The sequence below is a fragment of the Triticum dicoccoides genome, chromosome 1B (assembly GCF_002162155.2).
Source record: "Triticum dicoccoides isolate Atlit2015 ecotype Zavitan chromosome 1B, WEW_v2.0, whole genome shotgun sequence".
Classification (NCBI taxonomy): domain Eukaryota; kingdom Viridiplantae; phylum Streptophyta; class Magnoliopsida; order Poales; family Poaceae; genus Triticum; species Triticum dicoccoides.
This window is the reverse complement of record NC_041381.1, coordinates 266,054,561-266,074,539: the sequence shown is the minus strand read 5'-3', so window position 1 is coordinate 266,074,539 and position 19,979 is coordinate 266,054,561. Positions and strand designations below refer to the sequence as shown.

The window sequence follows — 19,979 nt, the reverse complement described above, 5'->3', positions numbered from 1 at the left end:
TGGCTGGGTAGTTAACGTGAGATTTGTGTAATGCGGTTGAACGTTTTGATTGAAATAGAAGTCCCTGTTCCACTAAAAAATATGTGTTCATGCATGCTATTTTTGCTCAACCCAGGCTACACTCCCTCCGCACCTCTCACCATTTTTGCTCAACCGCATGCATGGCTCCTACAGAACTAGCTACCCAAAAACACGACCCCTTCTTCCACCAGGAAACTTTAGAAATCCCATCAAACTCGCTCACTCGTTGGAGACCTGGAATTGGCGCCGTACGTAGTTGGTGACTCGCAATGGATGCGACGATCGGCGACCCATTGTTGGCGGCATCCGTGGAGCGGGCATTTGAGAAGCAGCCGCTGCCCGGGTTATGGGAGCAGGTGACACCGCGGGCAGTGATCGTCTCGGTGGTTCTCTCAATCGTCTTCGGGTTCGTGATCCTGAAAATCCACATGTCGACCGGCGTGGTACCTGGTATGAACATGGCTGTGAGCGTCCTCAGCTTCGCCTTACTCAAGTGGTTCGTCAGCCTGGTTCGGACATGCGGCCTCCCGACATCACCGTTCACGCGCCAAGAGAACCTATTGGTGCTGACCACCGTCGTTACAGTCATCAACTTGGCCATCACTGGTAAGCATACATAACTTCAATTGCTTCTTCCGTTGCTGAGGTTTGATTCCCTCTCATTCTCAAGATCAGAGTGCCGGGTCATAGTTTTTTTACGGTTTCTTCTAGACCTGACCAATGACTGTTTTCCTAGGTGTTGTCTCTAGTTTTCCTATGGAGTACGTCTTCTCGGATATGAATTTCATATATGGCCCGCGAGGCAAGGCACTAATGTAAAACACTGCCATTTATTCTTTGTCCCTGTTGTTTGTCTCAACCTTGCACAATAACCTCACTACATGCCATCAAAGAAAAAAAACATAATTGCACAACACGCTGAAAATGTCTTAGAACATAGACAGAATTAAGGGTCATTTCTTAGATTCTCTCTATATCTAACTTCAATTTAAGCTGAAAAAACATCTTAATTTATATACAAAGGAAGTATTTAAAAACAAATTTACACTTCCACAAAAACAAATGATCGACACTTTAGCTTTTTTAAAATAAAATCCCAAATTTTATTCAATAGAAATAATGGACACATTTTTTTAGAGAAAAAGCATACGCCCAACTTTATAAATAAAGCCACCATAGAGAGTATGACAGAGCAATACATAACCAAGCACCAGCCAAATAGAGTGTCAGGAAAAGCACACGAGGCATACATGCCAGCATACTTCACGGCATGCAGGCCAGACTAGACGAGAAGAAACTGACACGCATGCCAACAACCTACTACCAAAAGAAGATGATCTACTAAGACTAAGCTTGGTCGTCAGAATTTTGCAGAGAAAGGGAGACAGCCGAAATGAACTTTTGCAATCAGCACATCCAGGGCATCATGATCCACGATTTCAGTCAATAACCTCCACTTATGCATCAACGAGCGAAGTACCAACCGCTATTCAAGGCGGTGTGTACGCCGTTGGAGCAGGTGGCTACGGAGGTTTTTACCCAACATGGATGGCAGCATAATCTCCGGCTCGGTCCACCATTTCTTTTGACATAGGCATAGTGTCGGTCTATGGACTCTACTGTTGCCGAATTGTCGGTCTTTTATCTTTCTGTTTATCAGAGTACTGGTGTTTGGCTGTGTGCATCCTAGTTATGCAGAGGTCGGGTGATACTCTTAATGCTTTGTATCACTTTGATGCTACATTTTGAGATAATAAAAGCGCCCTTTATCGAAAAAACCTCCACTTATGCATAGACAAACACATTTTAAACATGCAATCAGCGAGTTTGTTAGGAAACATATCATCAATGGTAAACTTGTTCCTGGTCGTCCATAGGGACCAGCGCAGACCAGCAAACCCCAACTAGAACAAGTGTTCGTTAATGCCCACAAGGCCAGCAGAAAGCAGGCACAACTCAGCAAATGAAGAGGGATCCCAGGACACCCCCAACCAAGATCGGATGCAACACCAGGCCACCTTCGCCATGATATAACCAAAGAAGATATGATTTGAATCTTCTAGAGTAGGACAAAGCACACATCGGTCCGTGCAAGGCCCATTACGACGTTTACGGGTCTGATCCATTGTAGGGAGAGGTCCCTAATGGCTTGCCACATGAAGATTATTATATTAGGGAGAATCCTAGCCTGCTAGATGGGCTTATACTTAAGAGGTAGAAGTGCCCAAAATCATCCTGCAATACAAGGACTTGACAATAAATTTGCCGAAGGGGAGTGGGGCTAGGTAACAGACTCCTGTACCTCTGAGATCACCGTGATGAAGGCAATGAGACACTGCTAGTCATCCAATTCTGTAGGAGAGAGAGAGAGAGAGAGAGAGAGAGAGAGAGAGAGAGAGAGAGAGAACATTAGAAAGCCAGGTCCCAGTTATTCACCAAGAGCTCTGATATGAAGATCTCCCGGTCCGAGCAGCTAGAGAAAAGGAAAGGAAAAGAAACAACTAAGGAAGACTCACCATAACACCAACCTTGCCAAAACTGAGTGCACCGGCCATTACCCACCACAAACTTGACGTGTCCTTTAAAAACGTCCTTAAATTTCACCAAATCATTCTAGAATTTGATGTAGCCCGAGGCTGAGGCAACATCAGTCTGCCATGAGGAAAAGACTTGGCGTTTAGAAGAGAGAGCCAAAAGCAGCTGTCCCCAATGGTCATAATCTTCCACCACCACTTAATAATAAGACATTTGTTCATCACCAATGTATTCAAGATGCCCAACCCCCCAAGATATTTTTGTCTACACATTAGCTTCCATTTCACCAATCTATATTTGCGCTTATTGTCCGCAGCGTTCTAGTAGAAAGCACCCCTATGCTTGTCGAAACCCTGCCCCTGTAGAAAGCACACCTCATGGAAGATTATGACCATTGCTCCCATCAGATAGATTGTAAAAGCCCATGGTGAACATAGGGAGAGAGGAAAGACATGCGTTAATGGGGCAAACCTTGCCCCCGTTGGTGTTGTACCTGCCCCGCCAAGGCATGAGAGGTTCCCATCCTTGGTCACCAAAGGAGCAAACTCCTTGGCACACAACCTGGCGGCAAAATGGCCATGCCCAGATATCTAAAGGGGAAGTACCCCAAGGAGCAATTCAGCAGTTGGGAAACCCTAATAGCTTTCTCCTCAAAAAGACGCATGGTGATAACCTCGCTCTTAGAGAAGTTGATCTTAAGCCCCAAGAGGGCCTCAAAGCAGATAAGTAGAAAATTGAAATGTGCAATGCAAGAGTCGTTCAACTCCACCATAATGAGCATATCATCTGCACACTGGAGATGAGAGACCCCTTCCGGAATGAGGTGAGAAACTACCAGAGATATGTGACCAGCTCCAACAACCCATGAGAGTATGCAGGAAAGAGCTTCGGCGGTAAAATTGAACAATAGGGGGGAGATGGGATCCCCTTGTCATATGCCCCTACCACTGCAAAAAAAATTGCGGGTCTGTCCATTGACACACATAATAGTGTAGCTCACAGAAACAAGCTGCATTCTAATCCACATAGGCACTATCAAAAACTTTTTCTAGTAGAACCTGGCGTAAGAAATCTCAACTAACCGAGTCATATGCCTTCTTATATTCAAGCTTTAGAATGACCGTCTTAGAATTCCTCACCCTAAGGTCATGGACAATCTCATCAAGACTAAGAATCCCATCTAAAATAAACCCGCACTTCACAAAAGCCGATTGGTATGGACTAAGCACCCGGTGGTCCACAGGGAAGAGATCAGTAGCAAACTCCTTAGCGTGGAACTTAGCAAAATTATTCATCAGAGCAATATCACGGAATTGAGAGATCAGATCAGCCCCTTTAACTTTAGGAATGAGGAAGATGACCGCATAGCTGAACCGCTAGATGTCCATTGTCCCCAAACAAAACCCCTGTATAACCACACACACCAATTGACGTAAGACGGGCTAAAATTTTCTAAAGAAAGGGATAGAGAAGCCATGAGGGCCCGAGGCCTAATTAACATTAGTAGACTTACTGACACATTCAATCTCCACCTCGGAGAGAGGCAACATAAGGGCCTCATTTTCCTCACTAGACACCCTCCACCACTGCGACCAAAAAGAAAAGGAGATGACAAACCTGGACGCAGGTTTAGCAGCGAGCACAGATGCAAAAAATTGTAGACGCTAACATAGGATGTTGGTCGGCAATCATAACACCATCCACAACCAAATTATCAATAGAGCATCGACGTCTCCTGCCATTAGCATTAGCAAAAAAATAGGCCATCAGAGAGTCCCTCTTTAGAGTCTAATTCGAAGTTCCCCTCTGACACCAATAGACCTTCGCTTGGCAGTGTAACTGCATCACCAAGTCTTCCAATCTATATCTTAGCTGCCACTCATCCCATGAGAGACCAGGTCCATCAGCCACCAAATCCACAACCAAAATCTGATCCAATAAATCAGATTTCTGCCTTCGGGCCTCAGCAGCTCTATTATGGCCCCAACCCGTCAAAAACTTCCTAAGGCTATATGAAAAGAAATGCCAATCGTTTCTAGGGACAGAGGAGCTCTTTCTTGCGGTTAACAGATAAGTAATCTTGTCAGAAATCATAAGGTGTAAACCCTTAAAAATCAGCCTGGACGCATGAACTGGAAACGAGAAGAAAAGGCGGGAAAAAATCCCAACATCTAACAAAAGAAGGAAATAATCTGAGCCAACATACGATTTGGGAACCAAGGAAGCACGAGGAATAAGGGAATCCCAACCACGACACACAAACACACGATATAGGACCGATCTGACAGGTAAGCGCTGACGATTAGACCAAGTCAAGCTAGCGCCCACCCGCGGGGTCTCATGAAGAGCACAATCATGGATAAACTCATTAAATGAATCAGTATGAGGCCATAAGAAATTATTGTTGCTCTTATCAGCAGGTGACCTCACGAGATTAAAGTCGTCTCCAATGAAGAGCGGAAGGGAATAGGACTCATATCTTAGTGGAAAGCTCATTAGGAAATACAGAAGAAATCGTGTGATTAGCTAGACCGTAAACCACAAGCACCTCCCAAAGCATGTTAAACTTCTTATGCATCAGCACCATGGTAGCCGAAAAAAATCCATGATCAAAAGCCACAAAATCAAAAACATCATGTTTTGCCCCAATAAGGATACCACCCGAATGCCCGGAAGTAGGAAACAATTTCCAATAAAACCAGTCAGCCCTAGCGATGGAAGATAATTCATTGTTAGAAAATGAAGCTTTTAAAATTTCGATTAGGCATACCAAATCCACCTTATCACCCTGACCAAATTACGAATCTAATCTCGGTGCCCCCTAGCACCAAAACCCCTAATATTGAAGAATAGAGACCTCATTTTAAAGAAAGAATCTTAATGCGAATACTTGGCCTGCACGGGGCATCACATGATTTTGGACGCTTGACATGCACCCGTTTGGCAGGAGCCGGAGAAGGATGGCCCTTACCATCCTCCAACGGGCCTACACCCTACAAGGAGAGAGATGGCCGCTTCCCAGCCGCCATCTCCTTTGCTTTGGAAATAGCATCTTGGACAACTTCATTAGCACGCAGCAAAGACGGGAGGGTGCAGGGAGACCCAACATGAGGACCAAAAGAAACCCCAACATCCGCTAACACACTAACCAAATGACTATCAGGTAAAGGTGGAAGAACGAAGCGAACAGGAGAGTGCAAGGAGGGGCATGCAGTACCTGGGTGAGGAAGATCCTTGGCAGCCGCTAGCGTAGCCGCATGTGTAGCCACCGGCTCCCTACTATCCTTGACCTTGCAGCCCTTGCATGCAATGGAGATAAGAGACTAGAGAGGAATCAAACACACCGCCAGCAAATATGCCGCACCAGCATAAGCAGACCCCGTTGTCGTGCCCAAGTATTCATCAAGCCAACTGCAGAGACTAGCCATCAACTGCTTGGAGCCAGATGAGGCCCTACTCTTGGCCGAAAACTTCTTAACCGAACATTTCTTCTTCTTGCTCATGGGCACCACAGTGGCCGGGGTAGGAGATGGGGAACATCCACAATACCAGATATGGAACGGGAGCTAGGGCCAGTCGGCGCATTGGAGCAGACATCAGAGAAAGGGGTGCCCAAACTCTTTTCAGTTGGAGCCAGTGGGATGAGAGGGTTACAATTTAATTCGGAGGTTCCTCAAGCCAATCAAAAGTCAAAGAAAATCTAGCTAACCTAACCAGTTCATGTGCTACCTTATTAGCTTCTGCATTACAATGTTTGAACCTAGGCATAGGAAAATCACACAAAAAATGCTAATAGTTGTCGAAAATAGCCACCGCCGCGCCTGTAGAATATCCTCTGCTCTTCATGGTGTTGATGACCTTTAGGTTGTCTGAGTTAATGAGAAGATGATTACACCCTACCCTTCGCGCAAGAGAAAACCCAAATCTGATTGCCAAACCTTCATCTCTCATACATCTGCGCATCAGTCTATCTTCCCATTCACCCTTGCAATGAACTTTCCTTTATCATCCCTGAGGACTGCCCCAACTATACCCCTAAGTTGATCATGATCAAATGATGCATCAACATTGAGTTTTACAGAAAACCCCAGGGGACGACTCCAACCCCCCTTTTTTTATTGCCACCCTTGGAAAGGAATCAATATTGACACTTAAGCTTGTTCACGCATAGAAGGGTGGCCTAGAATGCTAATTTCTTATCATGGTCGTAAATTACAAGAAAAACACACATGATTGACAGACTGAAAAAATAAAATGACTTGTTGAAAGAACATATTCTTGAACCAAAAAAAGACTTATATTATTCTAAATAGTCCCACATACCAACACCAACTAGAGAAGGTCATATGTATGGATACTGATGTAGTTGTGCAGGTCATTGAAGTGAAAACTAAAAAGCAAGCGGCACATCCATTGTGAGATATTATTCATACTTTGAGACTTGATACTATCTAATAAATGCTTGTGTGCATTGCTTGATGCACAGGCTAAGTAATCATCCTTTTTTGGAAAAAATAAAACCTCCATGGCATATCAAGATAACTTTTTGGCGCAGCCTCTTCTAGCCAGCCTTGGAAGTAAAGGTGACCATCGTGTGTACTCCTATCTTATGGTTTTGTGGAGCCTCCACCCATCTCCAATGCAGAAAAATGACAAAGACAAAGAAAAAAACTAAGTTTGTTATGAGAATAAAACTGTTTTGGATTATTCAAATTTCATATGTTAAAAATATAACCTCAGGTCAAACTTCTATAAATTACAAACGTAGTGGACAACAAAGCTTCTGAACTAGTGTAAATAGTTGGGGTATTCAATGGACCGGTATGCTTCGTTTATGGTCATCTCTACAATGTGTGGAGAATTAGGACCTATTTATGGAGGTGTTTACACGCTTGGAGAACACGGGGAGGGATACTTTTACCCGACATGGATGGTGGCATGATCTTAGGATTGGCCCTCCCATCGAGTAGACGTCATACAGTCTGAATACTTGTATTTTGTCTTCTACTTTTTGAGAGTGGATTAGGTTTGAGTGTGTGCATCTTAGTTATGCAGAGGTCGGGTGTAATACTTAAACCTTTTAGGTAATAAAGCGCCCGTATAGGGAAAAGGTATTCTATGTACATGAGCAACTACCGGAAATGATGCACGGAGTGCACACCAACACATCAGCAGTGATAAAAATTGTGTAATGCAGCAATATAGGTGACAGGCGCAACATAAATAAAAGAATTGTTTCAGAGAATGAGGCATGTTCATTATGCAAAGATTCACGATTCCGCCTTCTTTATGTTTTTCTTCAGGAAGACCCTCCCATCTTCCTCCTTTAACAGTCCCGGTATTAGGTGCACCAACACATGAACTTCCAAATCTTAAAGATACAAATAGACAGTCATCCAATAATAGAGATACAAAGAAGCTGCCAATACCATGGAAAATTGTTCATCGTTGTCATGGGGGAACCATGGCCACCTATGGGGCTGCGAGCCCCTTTCTGGTTTAGCGGGGGGATGTCACATTGTACAAAGAGCGAAGGAACGTGAGGCAGCATGGCAGAGACCGCATGGGCAGTTTTTACCCATGTTCGGGCCACCGCGAGGTGTAAAACCCTACTCCTGCTTTGGTTGACTGATGGTGGAAAACAGAATGCTCTTGCCCGGCAGGGTTGCTTTGGGACGAGAATGGCTACGCGTGTATGAGTGTACAACGGTCCAACCCCTTTTTATGGTTGCCATGGGCCTCCTTTTATAGATCAAGGGGTCACCACAATGGCAAATCAGACATTACACACTAATTAGATAGCGAACAGTGATATCATACCTAACTCTGCAGGCAGACAAAGCGCATTAAATGCGCCACTTAATGTCACATCACAGCTTGCCTAGCAGGCCTTTCCAGGTTGATTCGCCAGCTTGTCGCCTTCTTGCTTGACACGTCGCAGGACGGGTGTCGCTTGTAGGTATTTTCTGTAGAAAGTGGTTGCCATGTGGCATATAGCAGCCACTTAGTCACCTTAGAGCTTGACACCGCACTAATCGACGATGTACGTCATGGTGATGTGGTGCAGTGGAGCAGCTTGTATCCGTTGGTCCTGGCAGGCCTGCTGGAACGATCCGGGGAAGGCTTAGTTCTGGCGATAACCTTGCCTTCGCCAGGTTCGCCTGCCTGGCAGGGGAGGATTCTCCCTTAGCAGTATCTTGCCCCTCCGGCTAGTCTTCGTCATCTTGATATGTGCTTGGGTCCCTCAAAGGGATCGATCCTTCTTGCTCGAGTTGATCATGGTGTTGTGAACTTGCCCTCGTGCCTGTGCATAGTCCGGGCAACGGACCCAGGGTCTATTGTACCGACAGAAGCCCCCGAGCCTGGCATGATCGCGCCGCTAGGCGTCGTCAGGGTTGGCCCTAATAAGTGCACAAGCAGGAGTGCTGAGGCAGCTTCGCCTCTTGAGATCATCTTTTCTTCTTCATTATCTTGAGTCTCGGCCGGTTTCCGGTTCTTCTACACGTCGTGCTGAATGTCACAAAGAAAACCAGATCATGGCTTGTGGACTGCCCACGCCCCACGATGACGGGGCGGAAATGGCCATTCCACTTTCCCTTTGCCCTTCGGGGTGTCCGCCATGTGTCCCGCAGGAAATGGGTGCCATGGCAGAAGACTGGGCGCCACTGATTCACAGAGAAGGTTGGCTCCAATTCCCTAGGCCGTTGCAGGCGCAGGGGAGCCGTATTCGAGGAGCGGGGCGGTTGCCTTCTGGAAGAAAGGCCAACTCCATGGCCTCGCTCCGCTATAAAAGGAGATATGAGCGATGGTTTAATTCACACACCTTGCATCTTCCTTTCCTCAAATTCTTCTTTGTTTGCCATGACGAGAGGGCGAGGGCACGATGTCAACTAGCGATGACGACGAGAGCCTCTGCTCGTCAGCGTCTTCCTCGTCCTTCTGAGAGTGTGGGGGTGGAACCCTCTATGAGAGGAGGAGGGAGGGGACGAGGTCGATGTCATCAGGGCACCCTGGGAGGAGGAGGATGAGGTGGCGCCCAGATCGCGCCCCCGCCAGACGCCCCTCCTCCATTGGAAGGCCATCTCGGAGACCAGCCTTTGGAGTTCGTCATCAGGCTGTACAAGAACCCGCACGGCCGCCTCCGTCTTTCCACTCCCTTTGCAAGGGTGATGGAACTCGAGCAACCGCGTGCATTGGAGCTGCACATGAGGGGCTGTGGTAACGACAGCATTCGTGTTGACGTAGACTTCCCCTCCCCTCACAATATGTACTTTCACCAAGGCTGGAAGACCTTTACCCACGCCCACAGCTCATCGGAAGGGCATGTCCTCCATTTTATGTTAATGGAGGACGGCTTCCTCTCCGTCAAGGTGTTTGGGAGATCGGGTGCTCGCTTAGGGTGTGGCACGGAGAGCTTGACTGATGATGAAATCTCCTCCTCGAGCGACAGTGACGAGGACGACTGTGATGGGAATGACGATGTTGGCGACGACAACTCTGACTTCAGCTAACCACCGCCCGCACCATCTTCATCATGGGGCAGCGCCATCATCCGCACTTGCGTTTTCTCCACGGCAAGGTGATTGCCGGGAACATGGATGCAGAGGTGGTGATGGTGTTTCCTGGCTTCTTCCAGCTGGACCCCAGCAGGCTTCCTCTCGGGCTGCAGCTCCATTAGCCCTGCCACATCCTGCTGGCCCTGGTGGCGGTGGTTGGGAGGTCATCTCCGCCATGCTCTTCATCGTCGCTTTCATCGGTGTTCTCCCTTCCCCGTTGAGCTAGCTCTCTTGGACACTGATAGAGTTGGACTGAGCCCCTGCCCAGGCGCTCCCTTTGCCCTCTTTTCCTTCACCTGCCGTGCCTGATGGGAGAGGGACAAGAAAGGGCATTATGGGGCACTTATCTTTTTTCAATCTTAAACCTTTAGGCACTTGCCAAATTTTAGTTCAAATAATGTAATCTCTTGAATCCATGTTTGTGTTATGTAAGATTTGTACTTTTTTGAAGCATATTAATGGAAAAGATAAACTTTGTCAGGGACTCGTGCATGTATATGGTCATGCAGAGGTGGAATGCCTCTATATTAAAAATAAACAAGTTTCCCCAGTAGGCTATCCTGCCGGTACCCTCTATTTGGCTGCTGGGAAGATATGCTTGCCGGGCACAAATATAATGAGGGACCAGCCCCCTACCAACCTTTCTTCGTCAAAGGCCACTGCGACCATCTTGAGCAAAGCAATGTTCGAGTCAGAAGATGGGAGCACCTAAGTTTCAAAAAGGTGGCGAGGCTTTCCTATGCGCAAGTTTAAACTTACAGAACATGTATGGAGAAGAGATAGAACTTATTTTTTTGTCCTGCCGGAGGTCGCAGTGCTGGCTTGTCTCCCCGTCTCTTCTTAGGGACAGAATCCACGGTAGGACCCTATAGATATGCAGACGAAAATGATGCGAGATGCAACCTAATATATATGTGGATGCAATGCTCATGATATGCTTATGCATGCATGCAACTTGTCAGGGGCCCCAAGCGCTTCATTTATTTCTATTGCTCAGGGTCTGCGCCTAGCTTTGTACAAGGGGTTACATGCAACTGAGGCAAGGCATGTACAAAAGGGTGGCTGCCAGGCAGGGCCCGATAGCTGTGCCTTACGGGTAGAACTTATGGAGATGCTCAATATTCCATGAGTTTTGCAAATTAATGCCATCTCTGATCTCCAGACGGACAACGCCAGGTATGGTGACTTGTACTACCAGGTAAGGGCCTTCCCACTTGGGAGACAACTTGTTTGCACCCTTGGGAGACTGAACGCGCCTAAGGACAAGGTCGCCTTCCTCAAAACACCGGGCATGAACCCTGTGGCTATGGTAGCGATGCAGGGCCTGCTGATAGCGTGCAGCATGCGTAGCCACCCGGAGACGGTTCTCCTTGAGTAGCATAGCATCATCACGCCGGTGCTGATCATGCGCTGCTTCATCGTAGGCATGCACTCGAGGGGACTTGTAAAAGAGTTCCGTGGGGATAACAGCTTCTGCCCATAGACTAGGGAGAAGGGAGTCTGCCCGATAGCTCGATTTGGTGTCGTTCTGAAGGACCAAAGAACTACCGGCAGCTCATCGATCCATCACCTGCCGCACTTCTGCAGCTTATCAAATGTTCTTGTCTTGAGTCCATGTAGCACTTCAGCGTTCTCCCTCTCAGCTTGTCCATTGCTTCTGGGATGTGCAACAGAGGCAAATGAGATCTTGCATCTGAGGGCATGAACATATTGCATGAAGGCATGGCTTGTGAATTTGGTGCGTTGTCAGTGATGATCCGGGAAGGAGCCCCGAAGCAGCACACCAAATCTTTCAAGAACTTGATAGCTGACTAAGCAGTCACCTTTCTCATGGAAGCTACTTCTGGCCACTTTGTTAACTTGTCGATTGCAACAAACAAGAATTCAAAGCTCCCGCAACTTTGTGGAAAGGGCCGAGGATATCGAGCCCCAGACCGAAAATGGCTATGCCAAAGGGATTGTCCAAAGAGCTTGTGCAGGCAGATGGGTGTTCTTAGAATGAACTGGTAGTCTTCACACTTGGCGACTAGCTTGACCGCATATTGGAGGGTTGTGGGCCAATAGAATCCTTGCCGGAATGCTTTCCCAACCAATGACCTTGATCCAATGTGGGAGCCACACATGCCTTTGTGTATCTCTGCCAGTAGTTCCTTTCCTTCTTCCCGGCAGATGCACTACAATTTCACACCATTGGGCCTCCTTCTGTACAAAGTGTCATTGACAACTGGTACATACTAGCCTCCGGGCTACTCTTTCAGCTTCATCTTGCTCATCGGGAAGTTCTCCGGTTTGGAGGAAGTGGACTATGTGTCTTGCCCAAGTTGGATCCTAGGGCTCGGTAACAAGGACTAATGACACCTCCTCGCTTGCGGGGGTGCATTCCTCGACTGCAGGACCGGTGGCCCGGCAGGAGGATGCAGTCCGACAAGTGATGGGGAGTTGTTTCCGGCAGGGTCCTTGCTAGGAGCCCCGAGGGGTTCTATCGGGAGAGGCTTACCCGAGTCCAGCTTTCTCCTTTTCTGGGCCATTGTTGCTAGGGATACGGAGGGTGGTTGAGTAAGGTGGAGAACAAAAGTTCCTAGTTCCACAGGAAGCTTCTGTGCAGCACACTTTGATAGATGATCAGCTATGCTGTTTCTGCACGGGGTACGTGCTCTGTTTGCAAGCCGTCAAAGCGCTCCTCCAATCTTCTCACTTCCTCAACGTATGCCTCCATCAATGGACTTTGGTAATCCTTGCTGACTTGCCTCACCACAAGTTCTGAATCTCCTGGAATGATCAGCTTCTTAATCCCCAACTCAACAACGATCCTGAGTCCGACAAGGAGTCCTTCATACTCTGTTGTATTATTGGTTACTTCCTCCCGGGGAAAATGCATCTAGACGACGTACTTCAGGTGCTCGCCAGTTGGAGCAACGATAAGCATGCCAGCCCCTGCACCTTGCAAGGAGAAAGCACCACCAAAATACATGATCCATTCTTGGGGTGCTTCCTTGCCGGGGATAACTGTCTCCACCACTTCTTCGTCACGGGTTGGTGTCCATTCTGCAATAAACTCTGCCAATGCCCTACTCTGGATTGTTGAATTGCACTCAAACTTCATGCCAAACCTAGATAACTCCAAAGCCCACTCCACTATTCTGCCGGTAGCCTCAAGGTTCCCGAGTATCCTCTGCAACGGGAAGCGGGTTACAACTGTAATCTCATGGGCTTGGAAAGTAGTGGCGCGGTTTCCTTGAGGCCATGACGAGGCCAAAGATCAACTTTTGCACGCTAGAGTACCTCGATATAGCCCCCTATAGTAAGGAGCTAACGAAGTTCACTAGGTGCTGCACAACTTTCTTCCTTGCCGCGTCCTTGGGGTCACTCCTGCTGTCGTGCTCTTCTCTGTCCTGATCTTCATCCGCTCCTTCCGGGCTTTCCTTATCCTCTGTTTCCTCTACTTCCCGCTATGCCACTAGAGCTGCACTAACCACTTGATTGGTTGCCGCCAAATATAGCAGCAATGGCTCTTGTGGTTTAGGGGCTACCAAAGTGGGCACAGAAGACAAGTAGGTCTTCAACTCTTGCAGTGCAGCATCTACCTCTGGGGTCCACTTCCTAGGTCCTGCCATCTTCAAAATTTTCAAGAACGGCAGGGCGTGCTCGGCAGACTTGGAGATGAATCTGCTAAGTGTGGCAACATATGTTGTCAAACGCCTCACATCTTTGACTATCTTGGGTGCCTGGATCTGCTCTATAGCCTTGATCTTATCTGGAATGGCCTCGATCCCATGGTAGTACACAAAGAAACCAAGAAGCTTGCCGGAGGGAACACCAAACACACACTTCTCCGGGTTTAGCTTCAAGTTGATCTCGCGTAGATTAGCAAACATCTCTTCTAGATCCTGGATGAGGGTGGATTTGTCTTTGGTCTTGACCACAATGTCATCCATATAAGCCTCAATATTTCTGTGCAACTTTGGTTCAAAACAAATCTGGACTGCCCTTGCAGAAGTAGACCCGACACTTTTTAATCCAAAAGGCATGCGAATAAACTAGTGCGTACCGCAAGGGGTGATGAAGGAGGTCTTCTCCTCATCTTCCTTGGACATGAAGATGTGATGGTATCCAGAGTAAGCATCTAGGAAATAAAGAAAGTCATAGCCTGAAGTGGAATCCACAATCTGGACGATGCACGGCAAAGTAAATGGATCCTTTGGGCAAGCCTTGTTGAGGTCTATGAAGTCAATGCAAAGCCTCCACTTCCCATTATCCGTGCGCACATCTGCTGGGTTTGCCAACCATGTTGGATGCAGTATTCCTCTAACCAAACCAGCTGCCTCAAGCTTCTTAATGTCCTTGGCAATGAACTGTTGCCGCTCCAAGGCCTGCTTCTGCACCTTCTACTTGACGGGTCGGGCATGTGGGCAAACAATAAGGTGGTGCTCGATTACCTCCCTAGGAACACCAGGGACATCAGATGGTTGCCAGGCAAACACATCGATATTCACCTGCAGGAAGGCGACGAGCACGCTTTCCTATTTGTCATAAAGGGTGGCGTTGATAGTGAAGGTACCATCTATGCCAGCCAGCCCTGCCGGCTCCTTCTTCACATGGGGTGCAACAGCCTTGGCCTTCTTTCTGTTGGAACACTACAACACGTCATCAACAGGTGTCGGGCACTCAGTAGGGAAATGTTTCCTTGATTCTTTGCCCGAGTCCCTACAATCCTTCTTCTATCCTTTACTCTCCTTGGCGGGCACCACTGCCTCAGCGGCCTCTGCCACGACAACGTCCCGATATGTCTTATCCGTGCATATCATTGCGTCTTTCTTATCCGATGGAATGGAAATGAAGCCCATTGGGCCTAGCATCTTCAAGGTGTTGTAGTCATAGTGGGATGCCGCCATGAACTAGGCCAGGGCAGGGCGCCCAAGAATTCCATTGTACGGCAGGGGGAGATCGATCACATCAAACACAATCTTCTGAGTTCGGTAGTTCAACTCACCCCCAAACGTTACTGGCAACGTGATCTTTCCCTTAGCATGGCTCCTGCTGGGATGAACTCCTTGAAACGTGTTAGTAGACTTAAGCTCTTCCTCCGCTATCTGAGCTTGCTGAGAACATGTGGGGAGATCAGATTCGACCCAACCCTGCCATCAACCAACATCTTTGTGACCTTGAGGTTGCAGATTGTTGGGGAGACCAACAACGACAGGCATCCTACCACAGTGGTGCAGTCAGGATGATCCTCCTCATCAAAGATGATGGGCATGCATGACCATTTGAGTGGTTTTCATGAAGTTGCCACTTGCTCCACGGCATTGACCTCTCGCACCCACTGTTTAAGTTGGCGGTGAGACGAGTGCAAAGATGCACCCCCGTCAATGCACGGGGCATCGATGGCCTTCTGGAATTCATGCTCACTAGTTTCTTCTTCATCCCCTTCATCACTTCTAGCATCACAATCCTCTTTCTCTCTACCCCTGGTGGGTTTCCCTTGGTTCCTAGGAGCTCTGCCGGGGCAAATTGCTTCACCATCCCGGCCCTTACCGCCAGTACCATTCTGACCTCTTTCCTTATCTCGCTTCTCATACTTAGCCCTCTGCTTCTTAACGAGCTTCTCAACTTGATGACACTCTTGGACATCGTGTCCCCTGTCTTGATGGATCTTGCAGTACGGCCCATCGCTCTTCCCAGCTTTTTCGGCAGCCTCGGCCTCTTGGTAGTCAGCACACTTCGGCTTTTGCCTTCTTGCCAGTACTAGGTGTGCCCGATCCCTCAACGGCATCACTGCCTTATCCTTGCGCTTCTTGTTGCACTTCTTATTCTTCTTCTTCTGGCTAGTGGTCTCGCCATAATCTTCTGAGTCGATGTCGACGCAATCCTCCTCTCCAGGTAGCTTCCTCCCTTCCTCAACCCGAGCACATTTTTTCACCAAGGTGTACATCTCCTTCACAGTCTTGGGTAGCTTGACATTCATCTTGAAACATAACCTTCGGTTGCGCACATTAGACTGAAAGGCGGCTATCACAGCTGCCGGGTGGATATCTGGGATATTCCTGTGGACTCTACTGAACCTTCGCAAGTACATCCACAGAGTTTCTCCCTCTTTCTACTGGAGGAGCTGCAGATCGCTGGGCCGCCCTGGTTCTTGATGGCCTCCCGTGAAGGCGCCAATGAACTCATGGCACAAGTTAGCCTAGGACGAGATAGAGTTCTCCGGCAAGTGCATAAACCAAGACCTCACATTAGACTTAAGTGCCAAAGGGAAATAATTGGTGAATACCTTCTCATCTCTTGCTCCGGCAGCCTGAACAGCGATGATGTAGATGCTCAAGAACTCTACCAGGTTCAATCTTCCGTCATACTTCTCAGGTATCTCTGGCTTGAACGTGCGAGTGAATGGCCAACAGACTTGTCATAGCTCGCGGGTGAAGGCAGGGCATCCGACCTCGAAAGGTAGGTACCTGCAATCCTCGGGCGTGGGCTCGTCGACGTTGGGACCATCAGATCCGTTGGGTTGGCGGTGGTCGTCGCGGCGCCGAACAAGGACTGCGCATGCGGTTTCCTTTCGCTTGTCCTCTGGGGCTCTCCATGGTTCTTGCCGTGCTCGAGGATCAGAGGAAACCATCGAGACGTCGTCGGCTTCTTAGATGCATTGCTTATGCACAACCTGCTAAGGTGGGAACTGCACTATGGGAGCAGCCCCTTCCGTGCGGCCAGCTGCACGAGCCATTGCCGCCGCCTGGGGAGGCCGAGGCGGGCCAGCTCGCTGAGAGCCCCCGGCCTCGGCGAAGCCAATCAGACTATGAATGGTGGCTCTCCATTCATCCATCTGATCGGCTGCCGGAGGGAACCTCAATAGCAACTGGGCCCGCACCATGGCCTTAGAGGCGGTGCTCGGCATAGGTGAAGATGATGAAGACCGCTGCATCGCTCGTCTCTTGATGGTGCCAGTGGCGACTGCGTCGCGTCCTGATCGCCGCGAGCCCGACGCTTGAATAGCGTATTCACGCAGCAGAGGTACTTGAGGACCGACGGCCCCGTTGGGCATAGTAGATGGGCTGGCTTGTTCTGGAGGCGGCGCGTGTCTCGCAATCGTACTCGTGGCGGGGGCGGCTGGAGGGTTGATTTTTGCTTCAGAACTTGCGCCACCACTGTGGCTGTGCCCTTCGGCGGGAAGAGAGGGTGCAGGTAAAGTAATTCCCCCACCCGTACCTCGAGGGGCGTAGCCATCAGGATCTTGTTGATTTTGGCCTTCCCGTGCGCCGCTTGCCTCTACTTCGTCTGCGGAGATGGTGGTGACAAAGCCTCCAGCATCGGCCATGCCTCCCGCGATGCCCACATCTTCACGTGCCTCCTCTTTTCCTGTGACGTTGGTAGTCGCGGGCGGCGGAGCCTTTGAGGTGGACGGGTGAGCCGTAGCACCGGGTTTCTTCTTGGGCGCCATAATTGATGGAGTCACTCGTGATGAAAACGGCGGTGAAGATGACGCATTGCTCGCGCTTTCGGGTTCATGCAAGTGATCCCCCTACCTGGCGCACTAAAGATGTCGTGGGGGAACCACGGCCACCTATGGGACTATGAGCCCCTTTCTCGTTCGGCGGGGGATGTCATGTTGCACAAAAAGTGGAGGAGCATGAGGCAGCATGGCAGAGATCGCACGGGCAGTTTTTACCCAGGTTCCGGCCACCGCGAGGCGTAAAACCCTACTCCTACTTTGGTGGATTGATGGTGGATGGTGGTGGAAAACGCAGCGCTCTTGCCTGGAAGGGTTGCCTTGGGACAAGAACGGTTATGCGCATATGAGTGTACAAGGGTCCGACCCCTTTCTATGGTTGCCATGGGCCTCCTTTTATAGATCAAGGTGTCACCACAATGGCAAATCAGTCATTACGCACTGATTAGATAGCGAACAGTGCTATCATACCTAACTCTGCAGGCAGACAGAGCACATTAAATGCACCGCTCAATGTCACATCACAGCTTGCCTGGCAGGCCTTGTCGGGTTGATTCGCCCGCTGGTTGCCTTCTTGCTTTACACGTTACAGGACGGGTGTCGCTTGTAGGTATTTTCTGTAGAAAGTGGCTGCCATGTGTCATATAGTAGCCACTTAGTCACCTTAGAGCTTGACACCACAATGGTCGATGATGTACGTCGTGGTGAGGTGGTGCGGTGAAGCAGCTTGTCTCCGCTGGTCCCAGCAGGCCTGCCGGGACGATCCGGGGAAGGCTTGCTTCCGGGTATAACCTTGCCTCCGCCAGGCTCACCTTCCCGGTAGGGGAGGTTTCTCCCTTAACAGTATCTTGCCCCTCCGGCTTGTCTTGGTCATCTTGATCTATGCTTGGTTCCCTCAAAGGGGATCGATCAATCTTGCTTGAGTTTATCATCGTGTTGTGAACTTGTCCTCGTGCATGTGCACAGTCTGGGTAACGGACCCAGGGTCTGTTGCAACGACAATCGTTCCAACTACAAGACGGATTAGAAAAATAAGGTCGATACACCGACGTTTGACTAGTGACTCCACAAGGTTCCGGGAAGTCTTTTCATTTAGTAACACCACAACTGACAGTTCGATCTACCCCTCTAGTCCAACAAGGTCTCCTACTAGTGTCGTGCAAGTTTGTCAATGAAAAATGTAATATTGAGAAAATGAAAAGTAACTACATATGTGGAAGGAAGCAAAATAAAGAATGAAGTGGGATATGGATGAGACAGTGAAAACATACTACAAATGTTTTGACAAACTAAATAGTGACGAGTATTTTCTAGATGCCGCATAGTTTACAGGAGGAAAACGTCCATAAGAACCTAGAGAAAACAGACGAAGACTTTCTGCAAATAAAACGAGGAAAATGTTGATAAATGTAACTAAACTTAGAGAAGAAGAATAACATAAAAGACCTTAATTTGCAAATTGTTGGTGAAAGAATAATTCTAGCTATTTTTGGTTATTTGAAAAACTATTATATTGCTCGTGATAAAAGAATGGTAACAATAAAGAATAAAAAAAGAAAAGGCATATGCATTATTACAACTTGGCTGCTAGTAATACTTCTGAAGCTAAGCATCAACATGATATATACACATGGAGCAGGAAGAAAGAAAGATGAGTGTGTTACGTATCAGTATAGTACCAGAGAATTAATTGATTCATGTTCATTATATGCAATTGGGTATAAGAATAGTACGCCAAGATCAAAAGCATAGCACACAACCTAACTTGGCTATGTGACATGAGGAGAAAAGAGGGGGAGCGAAACACCAAATAGAGTAATGTTATTTCAGTTGAGCATTAAACTCTTAAACTAAACACCACATTTGAGCACTACTATCGAGGTTGAATCCTTGGTGGAAAAACAAGAAAATAAAATGAATACATAGTATAGACAACGACATACTGGCCAAACAAATTATCTCAACAAATCATAATTATATCATAAGTGAACTAATTATATCTAGTAGTAAGAAGATAGCACCTCCTATTCTCACTAGTAAAGAAAACTAGGCACCCGATAACAAACAAATAGTATATGTCCAACCATACCAGTTAAATTCCCAAGAGGCCACTAGTAGAACATATTGTATTCAGAAAAAGGAGAAAATGCAACTATAAACACAGTAAAAGGAGAGAATTCATATCAAAGGTGCTCGATGCTACCTAGTTTTTTTCAATGGGAACAAAATCATGCAATTGAGAAAGACATGATTGAATCATTGCTAGGTTATTCTCCAACCGAAAATATCAATGCTTACCCCTTTGAATGATGGAGCACAAAGCAATGGCCACACGGAAATAAAACGTAAAATGACATGCAAATAGAAAATCATGGGAGTGCTTGCTGAATTTGTGTGTGCGTGTGTGTGTTTGTGTGTGTGTG

General features: G+C 47.9%; 1 protein-coding gene across 1 annotated transcript in view; it reads left to right on the top strand.

Moving 5' to 3' along the window:
• Positions 1–245: 245 nt before the first annotated feature.
• The window catches only part of LOC119304116 (probable metal-nicotianamine transporter YSL3), a 77,227-nt gene continuing 57,493 nt past the window's right edge, over positions 246–19,979 (top strand). Inside the window, exon 1 of the mRNA XM_037581280.1 lies at positions 246–627. Within this exon, the coding sequence (XP_037437177.1) occupies positions 291–627 (337 nt within the window). The 5' untranslated portion in view covers positions 246–290. The remainder of the gene's footprint in view (positions 628–19,979) is intronic.